The 11,432-nt window shown below is 36.7% G+C and overlaps 1 protein-coding gene across 1 annotated transcript in view; it reads right to left on the minus strand.

Annotated features, from left to right (window-relative positions):
• The window catches only part of mroh1 (maestro heat-like repeat family member 1), a 29,835-nt gene extending 18,403 nt beyond the window's left edge, over positions 1-11,432 (minus strand). The window contains exons 1-17 of the mRNA XM_015377903.1: positions 11,373-11,432; positions 10,319-10,408; positions 10,017-10,162; positions 7,888-8,019; positions 7,611-7,773; positions 5,917-6,015; positions 5,632-5,783; positions 4,997-5,137; positions 4,732-4,824; positions 3,426-3,504; positions 2,967-3,080; positions 2,807-2,880; positions 2,308-2,430; positions 1,863-1,973; positions 1,616-1,760; positions 254-294; positions 66-148 (exon numbers count right to left, since the gene is read on the minus strand). Of these exons, the coding sequence (XP_015233389.1) occupies positions 66-148; positions 254-294; positions 1,616-1,760; positions 1,863-1,973; positions 2,308-2,430; positions 2,807-2,880; positions 2,967-3,080; positions 3,426-3,504; positions 4,732-4,824; positions 4,997-5,137; positions 5,632-5,783; positions 5,917-6,015; positions 7,611-7,773; positions 7,888-8,019; positions 10,017-10,162; positions 10,319-10,340 (1,718 nt within the window). The 5' untranslated portion in view covers positions 10,341-10,408; positions 11,373-11,432. The remainder of the gene's footprint in view (positions 1-65; positions 149-253; positions 295-1,615; positions 1,761-1,862; positions 1,974-2,307; positions 2,431-2,806; positions 2,881-2,966; positions 3,081-3,425; positions 3,505-4,731; positions 4,825-4,996; positions 5,138-5,631; positions 5,784-5,916; positions 6,016-7,610; positions 7,774-7,887; positions 8,020-10,016; positions 10,163-10,318; positions 10,409-11,372) is intronic.

An 11,432-nucleotide genomic window follows, 5' to 3' on the forward strand; every position in this document is an offset into this window, starting at 1 on the left:
TAACTGGAATCTTAATCAGGGAAGAAATCAAAAAACATAACAAGTCATATCCTGCAGTGTGTTACTAAATATCAGTCAGTGAGACAAATTTGCATTTGATCACAGTCTGCTCCTCCTCCGCCTCTTCCACCACATTGCAATTATTTTCCTGCAGCAATTAATTTACTCTGTAAATGCTGAAAAGGAATATTATGCAAATCCTGCTTTTAGCATATGGGCTCATGGTTAATTTGTCATGTGCAAATTGACTTACCAGCAGTCTGATCATCAGAGTGTGAGGAGATGGGAGATTTACTGATGGTGAGAAAAAAAAAAAAAGAAAAGAAGAATGCGGGACTGAAATTAATCATCAGAACAACACATGCCATAAAAAACAACTTCTTTCCTTTTGATGACTTGTATGCTAAAGCTATTTTTTTCCACATCTGCCCATTTTATTGCTGTCTTAATGAGTAGAAAGAATGCATTTTACAGTAAGCGTATATCAGTGATAGTCATCAAAGTATACTGAGCTTTTAAAAAGTTATATGCTGAAAACTGTTGGAATTTCTACGCTCAAAGAGCTGAAAGTCCTTTTTTCTCAGACGCCATAACAAATAATGTTCGGCAGTAAACTGGATATAAAAAGGCTGCGACAACTTTACCTCACTAGAAATACCACCAATATTTATCATCACTAAAGCCATGGATAGCAGGAGTGTGGGAACATACTGGAGCGCCCCCTGCACTCTAAATAGAGTAGTGATTTTTGTTTTTAATGTTTCACCCTGCAGCCACCCAGAAACAATGAGAGGCCAGCTATAGCTGACAGGAAAAGCACTTTTGTTGTATCAGTTGGAGTTTTTTTTTTTTTTTCCACAACATTGACCTCAAATCTATTTTATTATTCTATGTGAACTAGCTTTAAACAGCCAGCACTTGTGTTAAGTTCATAAGACACTTTATTTTATTTATTTGTTTCCTTTGTCAGGTTTATTTTATTTGTTTTAATGCAAGCATTTGTGTTTGTGTCTTTGAACCTTAACAATGTTCAAGATAAATATGCAAATATAGTCAGAACATCTTCCATGTCTGCTTGTGTTCCTTAAAATTGTGTTTTTTCTCAAAAAGATGAGAAAATGTTGAAATGTGAAATAATTTTAGGAAATGTTATATATTATCTGCTGAAAAAAAAAGTAAATGATTAAAATGATGTCCTGACTAAAACTAGAGTAAAATGTTGACAGTTTTTGTTGACTAAAACTAAACGAATAAAATAATGTTTTCTTGGACTAAAACAAAGACTAAAATGCTCTGACTTATACTAAAACAAGGCTAAATAAAAATGGGATGATGTCGACTAAATGTGATCAAAACTAACAAGAGATGCTGAAACTGGACTAAAACTGAAACTAAATTCAGAAATGGCTGCTAAAATTAACACTAATTGAGACAACTAAATACAAGATAGTAACAAAATGATCATAACAGTAAAATTCTTAAAAGCAGTACAACTATCAATTATTTATGATTGAATTAAATGCTGTGGTATCTTCACTGAGGGTTATTCTACTTTTAGGGCCTCATACAGACTGCAGTCAGGTTCACACTTTTAAAGTAGAAACATTACACCCACCCTCCTGAGTGAAGTCTATCTTGAAGCTGGGCTCCTGGTTGCTTTTCTTCTTGTTCCCCAAAACTATGAGACTTTTACAAAGAGGAGTAGTGGCAATACTGTACTGGGAAGGTGTGAGATAGTAAAGCAACTTGGGCCAGAGCACCTTTAAAAAAAAATGTACATCAACATGAGAGACATGGTAAGATTATTAGTGTTTATCATCCATGACAAAGACGGAGGTAGATGTGAACGAGCAGATATTTACATCAGCTAGTCGGCCAACAGTGGTGGTAAGGAGATGGAGGGTGCTGTCACACATCGCCCTCAGAGCCTCGTTAGTCACATCCTCTGGGTCCGCATTGGGCCTTTGGTGGGACTTTGAGAAACGGAACACAAATACTAATCAGGAAACATTTATCTTTTAACATCAGCTGTTAAAAAATATCAATTATATTAAACTTTATGAGTGAGATCTGTCGATCTGTCTAGACATCAATTGGTTCGCTTCTGAGGTCACTGAACAGCTTTAATCATAGCTGAAACATTAAGTTAATTAAGTACATTTCCCTTTTCCTGCCATCTGTATATATGATGCACTCCTTAAACGGTTTTATTTTATACCACGGCTTTGCTTCCAATTCCCCTTCCTTAATTAAACTGAAACAAGCGTAAGCATCAAAGTCCTAAGAGATGTTTAAAGTTGGTTCTACCTGGTATGTGTCGTGTAAAGCGCAGTTTTGAACGATGAACCGGACCAGTAATTCCCCTCCCTCCAGTTCCAGGTAACCATGATGAGCCATTGCGCTGATTACCTGGACAACACGCTTCTTCACCTGCGAGACAAACCTGTCCTCATTCACATGCAATATGAGGAATATTTCTTAAGGATCTGAAAGATTGCAGAGTTTTTAGACATTTCTCTCAACATTTCATAGTTTCTCATTTTTAGCCCCTTATTAAAATGTATAAACAGGAGCTAGGGATCATGGTAAAAAAAAAAAATCCATCATTTTATTATAATCATGCTGACTATCAGAAAATAAAAAAAGTCTAGAAATTATATGTTTCCGGGCTACATTTTTGCTTTAATAGTCGTACAGACTAGGGAAATACATAAAACTCCAAAAATTTACAACATGAATAAAAAACCCCATTACCCAAAGAAAAACAAAAAGAAAGGACGACTCTTTGCTTCCTCAGTAATGTTACCTTGTTGCTGTGGTCTGCCATTGGCTGTCTAATACTGGCCAGAATGAGAAGCTTTTTGCTCTCCATTATAGAAGCTGTAAAAAACATGATTTGAGTGAACAAAAATCATTTTTTTTTAATTCAAAGAAATTAATGTGTGATTGCACATTTTTCTCCTCACAGGAAGAGTTTATGAGGTGACGAAGGACAGCTAAGGAGCCCATCCTGCTTCGTTCATTGCTGTTCTCCAACTTCTGCAGAACATACATAACCAGTCGGTCTGGAAAAGAGTTGGCTGGAAGGAGAGAGAAAGAGAGCAGGAACAAACAACAGGAATGAACAGCTGAGGTGGATATGTTGACAGAAGGGCAAAGATCTTAAATAATTAAATAGAAAAAAAAAGATAAAAACAGGAAAACAACAATTATGTAAAGGGGGGGGAGCTGTGCAGCAATTTTCCCAGTTAACAAGATTATGAGGAGGAGGAGACAGCCTAACTCACTAATGCATGATCTCATTACTACACTTGTGACTCCATAGAGCTACAGCCTGTAGATCAGGCAGCTGGATGAGGTTGTAAATGTTAACACAGGTCTATTTTCAATGGAGAAAAACAAATAAAAAAAAAACAACATATTACCCAGCAAGCTAAAGCAACGCAACGCTTCATTGTGGTTCTTCACAGTAGGAGGGTCGCTGTAATCGACAGGAGCTGAAACCTGCATGAAAAAATATATATATATATATATATTTGATCTCTAATCTCATTTTGTTGTAAAACTTAAACCTGTGGATCCCACTTGCAGCCAAAGTTGGGTTGTTGTTTTTTTTCTTTCTAAACAAATAACGTATATTTTAAATCTTCCAACTAGGTATTGATTAATTCATTCAAAAAAGGAGCAGAGGCTATGCTTGTGTGAGAGAACAATCACTACACCATCTTATCTTGGTGATAAGCTTGACAGAACAGCAGCCTCTGAGCATAAAATATCAAGATAAGATAAGAAATACCCTTAGTGTCCCATAGAGGGGAGATTTGGCTCCGATAGTAAGAAAAAAAAAAAAATCACATAGAGGTAAGCACACAAAGTAATATGAAAATAACTACATAACTAAAAGTTAGGCTGCAGTAAAAGGGAAACAGACACCACTTAGAAATTTAGAAAAAGTGCATTTTACCTACAAAATGTTATGAACTATAGATTTTCTAAAAGGATAAAAATAGAAGACATACTTTGAAAGAGCTGAAAATATTAGCACAGAACTTTCTGTGCTCTACTAAGCCTTCCTGTTCTCTGCATTAAGTCTTGATCTCTTTTGCAGCCTGAAGGAACTGAAAACATGTTCACGTGTTTTAGAAAATTAAGTTTGCCTTTTAATATTCTTTAGTACTTCAAAGCCTCTTTTGACTTAATTTTTAAACACCTCTGACTCTAAACATATCTAAACATAAGTCTGAGTTGTTCATTAACTTTCACAGAGTGAAAGTAGAGTTTAGGTGTGATGCATTCACTGATGAGGAAAAAAGATTTTTTAGTTTTCAATCAGTCATCAGCACTTAGAACTGGATGTTTTAAGTGCTGCTGTCTCTGTACATCAGAGTAACTTGTGCAAGAAACCACAAGAAAATGAGAAAAATCATACATTTTCTTTTGAGTTTTTTTACTTTTCAAATCAAAGTTGTAGAAAAGAAAAACAGTTTCCTCAAAGGAAATAAAAATAAACCCCATGGTTCAATTCTATAATGCTTTACAGATTTTCTGCACGTCAATCAGGTCTTTTGAGGTTAAAGTTCACAGTAACGAGCATTGTTAAGGTGCTTTCATAGTCTTAAGTCCATGTAAGCAGATGACTGCCACTACAATGACATGTGACCTGACACAACTAAACAAACAGTTCACTCAAACTGAAGCTACCGTGTCCAACTCATTGTTCACTTGGAGTACCTGCTGATGCAGCGCTAAGAGAAGACCATCCAGCTGTGTTTCCAGCACTCTGCTCCCCATGTTGACCGAGGCTTCGAGGACTTGGCACAAGCTCTGTTCAGAGCAAAGGGAAAGCATTAACCTCAGATTGACCTTAAAAGTCTGGTGTTGCAAAACTTAAATGCATTTCTTTTTAAAACTTGTTCAAGTAGGAGATTTTTATAAAGGTCCAACAATATATTCAGGAAAACCCAGCCAAAGTTGAAGAGTTTTGGACGGAACCCACCTTACTGATGACATAGTGCTCAGTGTTTTTCTTGTACAGGGACATGATGGCAGGGATGATTCGGGGGATCTGTTCCTCCAGTTTATCATTGGCCATCAGATGACACATAGAGCCCACTGCCTCACCCACTGTCAGCCTCAACTGGAGGACACACAAAGACAGGCAGGATATGAAGTGACAGACTGGCTGAAGAATTGAGTGTTCACTGGTCATGGGGGGCTAAAATGTTGGTAAGTCAATAAATAAAACATGAAAACCAAGAAGAGCATATTTACAAGTTCCTGCTTCACACAATTAATACAAAATAAAAGAAGAAATTATACCAGAGATATTCCCTTCAAATGCATGAGCCTTAAGTTAACTTCTTAGTAGTCTCTATAATGATCTATGATGGGTCCGATGTTGCCTTCAATTATGGAGAACAGTGGAGGGACTGTTGGTCAGAGAATCTCTTTAATGTGGACCAACACAAACACAAAGTCCTCGTGTTTCTGGGAGAAACGTTATTTCTTGGTAGAATAAAAATTTTTTTCTCCCAACTACACCTAGAACATGCAACTTTACGCTAACATTAGGTTGTGTTATTCAGATGTTGTAGACAACCTTCAGTACTGATATTAGCTTTCTTTCTTTACCTTAGGCTCTCGGCTTTGTAACCAGTTATTGAAGAGAATGTCAAAAGCTGCATAAATTTCACTGGAGAACGCATCTTTTCTCACTGTAGGATCTGGCGCTTTGTCGAGGTTGGCCAAATACTCCAGGATACTTTCACTGAAATGACACAGCGCTGCAAGTAGAGAGGGAAGAGGAGAAAACAAAAAACAGGATATGTTGAAATTACTCCCTCAAAGAAATATGAGGGAAAAACATTTTATAGTGAAATTAACAGAAGCGTGTGGTGGAGGGGGGTGGAGCTTTACCAGATGAAAAGACCCACTTCATGTTGTCCTGCTTGGCCATGCTCAGCATTGGCAACATGGTTCCCAGGATAGCATTAAGGAACGGTACCATCCCATAAACTAGGAAAACAGACAAAACGAGAATGAAACGGTCAAATTTTGCGGCTTGGTCTGCAACCATATTCTGGGCAGAACTATTTTCTTGTTGGTGTCTAAGAAACAGAAAGTGGAAAATGGGCTACTTTGAGAAAAACTATCCTCCAAGTTCTCTACTAGTTTTTCTAGCGAAGTTTGAAACATTCAGTCCAGAAATGCAAATCCAGATATGAAATGTATATGAATGCCTCTGGTGACAGTAGGCAGGAAAGATTGGCATAAAAATCTATTAGTATAAGAAGTGGGAACCAACCTGACCTCAGTCCAAATCAAACCTCAGAAAATTAATTTTGCTGTTCTGTAGTTTGAAGTGAATACAATCTGATCCAATGTAATCACGCATTTCTGTTTATAATCTTTTTAAATGTACTATATAAACAGAGAAACTAAATTTTGATGGATTAAAACGGTCTCAAATTAAACAGAGCAATGACAGGCAAGACAGAAACACAATCAGATATAAAAGTCTAGTTGTTAGAATAAAAAATAAAAATTATACCGACTAATATTTATTGAAATCGTTTAGCCATAAAAAAAAGTACATATTCCTGTTGTTTAGTATTAATAAATTGGCTTTTATGGATTTTAAAAAAGTCAAAAATTCTCTCTACTAGTTCAAACATAATGAGTTTTTTGTTAAGATGAAAACAACATTTTTAGATTAAAACTACCACTGAAAATTCTTCAAAAACCCGACCACAGAAGAAACATAGAAAGGATGTTCTCAAGATGATTAAAAAAAACCCCATCAGCATCATAAAAAAAAAAAGAAGAAAAAAACAAAAATTAACTGAGAAAGGAGGTTGTAGGGTAAAATCAATTAAGCAATTTTAATGAAATTTAAAAATGGTTTAAAAATTAGGAAGATATCTGGTGCTTCCCCAGAGTATGCTGCTTTTTTTTTTTTTTTTTTTAAACGTCATACGTTTATCAACACTAATGCACAAAGAAGAATAATTTAATGTGTTTCTTTTAAAGGAGCGACATAAAAAATTGATTTTGTGAGTGTGACGCAGTGCGTCTGCGTCAGAGACACGGAGGAGAGGCCTGCAGAGGAACGACCACAGACACAGAAATAGCTCCTGATCTGATCTGCCGTCATTCAGCAAGGCTAATAAAACTAATACAATTAACTACAAACACATAGAGGGGGTGAATAATTTACTGCTTTCTGTGAGGGGGAGTGCGAGGGAGACACTGATCTCTCCTGTTATCATCAACTACTGATGCGTTCAGCTGCCTTCAGTTGGTCTGATAAATCTTGTAGTTTCTGATAGGCTGTCATGTTGTTGGCTTAAAATAAACAGTACTTTTCAATGGCAGCATAATCTCTGCTAAGTTTAGGAACCTGGTGTATTTCAGTGGATCCTCCTGCTTTTGGAGCCAAGTTAAAAACAATGAAGTAAGTAAAATTCTGAGCAGGTTTAACAGGTTCCTGTTTTTTTTCCCCAACAGTCACTGAATACTTTCCTGCCAAAGTTGTGACTTCCCATTCAGTTCATCTGAGCCGCTCTGTGACCTCTTAGATAGAAAGGTTTCTTCCCCTTTTTGTCTCTCACCGTTTGAGTCAGATAGGTTGGCCAATGTTTGGACCACGAAGAAGTGAGGTAGAACCCCTGGCTGGAACTTGCTTAGTATCTCCTCCATGATGTCATTGATGTGTTTGTTTCCCACAGCGACCAAAATGTTACTGGCTGCCTGCTGCCAGTCAGGAATGACCTCCTAAAATAGAAAAAAAAAAACACATAAATAAATAAATAAGCATAGAACTCTTGGATCTGACTTTAAGATGAATTTACTTTGTGTTTTTTTAAAGGAAGAAGAACATCACTTCACCTTGGATCTGGTCATTTCATCTGAAGCAAGGGAGATAATGCTCTTTATTCTAGGAGCACTGATCTCCTCTATCCTGCAGCCAACAACCAGCTCAATGGTCTGAAGAACCACAACTCTGTGACTTACCACCAGCTGCACAAGAGAAAAACACAAAGAGTGAAGAATACACCAACATACATGAAAAAATAACACGACAAAGCAATATGAAGTATGTTTTCCAGCACTTAGTTGCAGCACTTAGCAGGAAAATGAGCACTCAAATTTTAAAAGCTGCTTTCTACACAGACATCTGCATTACAGAGATTGTTTGATTAAATTCATTCTTCTTCCTTTTTGTGCTGCATCACTCATGGTTTAAAAATGTTTCCTTAATGTAATGTCGCAATAAAAGCAGAGATAGAACGATCAGTGGCTGTGATAAGATGGATCCGTTTATATAGTGACCAGCTGAGTCAGAGAGCTGAAGGCAGCAGGAATAAAGTAGATCTTTAGGCCTTTAAACCTCACGGTTAAACATGTATAATTTATCAACAGGGCTGTTATAAAAGTCATTTAGATTAAAACTAAAACAGTTAAATTAAAATCTGTGAACCAATTAGATCAGCGATCGTGACACCACGTCTATTATTTTACTGAATCCGTTACTAATTTAATTTCTGATGCCGTTTCCAAGATCACATGGTGAGATGAGCGTTGCTTCCAAAGTAGTTTTGACACAGTTTCATTTCCTAATTTATAGATCACCATGTTCATCAAAGCATGCAGCAGCCAGTTTGCAGGAGGGTGTTTTGTTTAACACAATCCACATTCTGGTTAGATATTAGCTCCTTCAGAGGGAAGTTAAAGGAACTTTCACATGACCAACTTTATGATCACACTGCCGTCGACAATGTGAGCAGAGCTGACTATTAGTAGGTTAGATCTCAGATAAATATTTAGAGGGAACAACTGTCTCTAGGGTATAGAAATTGACCTAGTTGGAAATAACTTGTCTTTATGTAATCAATGTGACAAAAAAAAAACAAAAAAACAAACGGAGTGAAAACAGGGACAGAATTCCTTTTGATAAGGTTTTAGATAGAAAAGTCCAGTTATAGCTCTTTAGCCATTAAGAGCAAAAATATTTAAGACTAAAATCATATTGCAGCTCTTTATTTTTATATCTGACTTTTCTTTTGCCTGAAATAGAGTTTTGCATGATCCTTAATTAAATACGACCGCCATCAGACATCAATCTGAACGGCTCAAGACATCAAAGCCACTCGGACATGCAGGAGAATGTAGAAATTACACTACAATAGGACTAACCATTATTTTTCAAATTATATTTTTTTGATTAATCATCGGATAGGCAAAGGTTCTATAAAGAAGATTCGTTACGGATTAAAACCAGGGGAAACTAAAACTTTGCCACTTGAGGAGTTCTGGATAGAGCAGATTCACAGACAAAAATTTTTTTTTTATCCTAAATTTTTATATATTTTTTACAATTCTGATATAATTACTGCTCTTAGCAGGTCGCTCTGTCAGTTAAAGGCATTTTTTGAGTTCATACTCCAGTTAAAAATGAATCGATTGCTTAATTAGTTGATGATTATTTCAATAATTGATTAATCGTGATTAAACCGATTAATTCAGGCCTAAACTACAGCAAACCGTTTACAGAAGTAATGATGACTGTCACTAAAAGTGTTCAATAAAGCAATATAAGAAAAAAGTTTGACAGTGGTTGCTGGTGTTGTTATAAATGTCCTGAGCGATGGTAGCTGACAGCATCATGGCTCCATCATTAACAAAGAAGAAAGGTCAGTAAAAACAGAGCACCTGTTATCAGTGACGATGGTTTTGCTGCAGAGATGTCTGCATGGATGTGAAGAGGGAGTCCCAAATATGACGTAAAAACATGAATGTTCAGACTGCAGACTTTTTTTAAAAACTGTTTGATCTGATGGAAATGGATCAAACTGGAGTTTTTGGAGGATGAAAAGATTCAATTGTGGGGAAAGAAATTCAGTTTACAGAGGGATTAAAAGTAGTGAAGAAAATTTTTCTAAACAAAAGTTATCTGTCATTTTATTTATGCATCTTGATTGTCCAATTCAAGACAGTAGAGGAATGTCAGGTTTTACCTTGGGGTGTTTCAGCAGGTAGTCCTGGCACATGGCTAACACTCTGTCTGGCTGCTGTTTCCCCAAAGTCAACATGGACTTTCTGACCTGATCCTGGACCTCAGAGTCCTTATCGTTGGCTGCATCTAGCAGAGCCAGAGTCACCTCTACAGAGGAAACAATAGCAGGAAAAAAGAATTACGTAGGGACAATTGTGAATCAGTGTAAATGAGAATAGGCGGCTGAACCTAAAAGAAAGAATAAAAAAAACTATGAAAAAAATGTTTAAGCCGATTATGAGGAAATAAAGCTGAAAGACTTACGTTCTACATCTGTATGGTCCATGGTGGCTAACCTGAAGCCAGTGAGCCGAAGAGGAGACTCTCTCCTGGGGAGAGATGAGCACAAGCTCCCTGGAGCCAAAAAGTAAAAAATGTAAATTAGTATTAATGCATGCAATTTTTGCTTCAGTTAACCTTTTTCAGGCTAATAGATTTTTGCTTTTCTTTGACAATTCCCAATTTTCTCCTCAGGACTATAACGGAAGAAAAAAAATAAAAATCATTTTTTTATACCTTTTACCAAATAGAACCAGCCGTTTTAAATCAAATGTTGCTTTTATTGTAGCCAAACAGTGGCTGCAGGTTCATGTAGTTAATAAATGATTTTTTTAAGTGGAAAATTGGGGTAGTTTCTTTAGATTACTGTCCTGCTGATCATTAATCAAGAGCTGATCGAGGGAAAATTAACCAATTCTGATTATTGCTTTACTAACTGATGGTGAGCAACCTTGTTAAGATGCAACAAACAGCTGTTTGACACATTAAAAATTACTAGTATTAGTATAAACTTTTTAAATGTAATAGATTTTCCCAAGATTGTGCAACTAGAAAGCAATGTCCTGTGAGTTATGCACTAACCCACTGGCTCATAGAAACACGAAGCCTGGTGATGTTTCTAATTACAGCCTCACACACTTTAAATCTAACGCTCAGGAAAAGGGAACATCTATTACAACATGGTTTTATTTATATAACCGGATATCACACGAGTTTTCTCCCAAAATCTGTTCAAAAAGCTACAAATTAATAAGGACAAAAGCAGCTCCGACAGTTATTGAAGCTTGAACACTGTGACACTTCCAGGTATTAGCCTCCTGCGCTCATTGGTCAGTTAAACACGCGAATAAAAGTGTTTCTGGATTAAAATTGTTGTTAATTTTCCCTTCTGAGGCGGTGAAGCTGCTGCACCGACCTAAACCTCTGACGCTGGTTAGCATGCTAAGCTAGCTGCTGTTGCTACGGAAGGAAAAGCTAGTCACCTCTGAGGATGGCAACCAGGACTTTAATGAGGCTCATTTAAACAGAACTCACTCACCGCCTTCCGCACGGGGTCCAGGAAGCAAACCGAGTCCTGTCACAAGTTTAGACCTTAGTT

The sequence above is a fragment of the Cyprinodon variegatus genome, unplaced genomic scaffold (assembly GCF_000732505.1).
Source record: "Cyprinodon variegatus isolate N-32 unplaced genomic scaffold, C_variegatus-1.0 Scaffold161, whole genome shotgun sequence".
NCBI classification, from domain to species: Eukaryota; Metazoa; Chordata; class Actinopteri; order Cyprinodontiformes; family Cyprinodontidae; genus Cyprinodon; species Cyprinodon variegatus.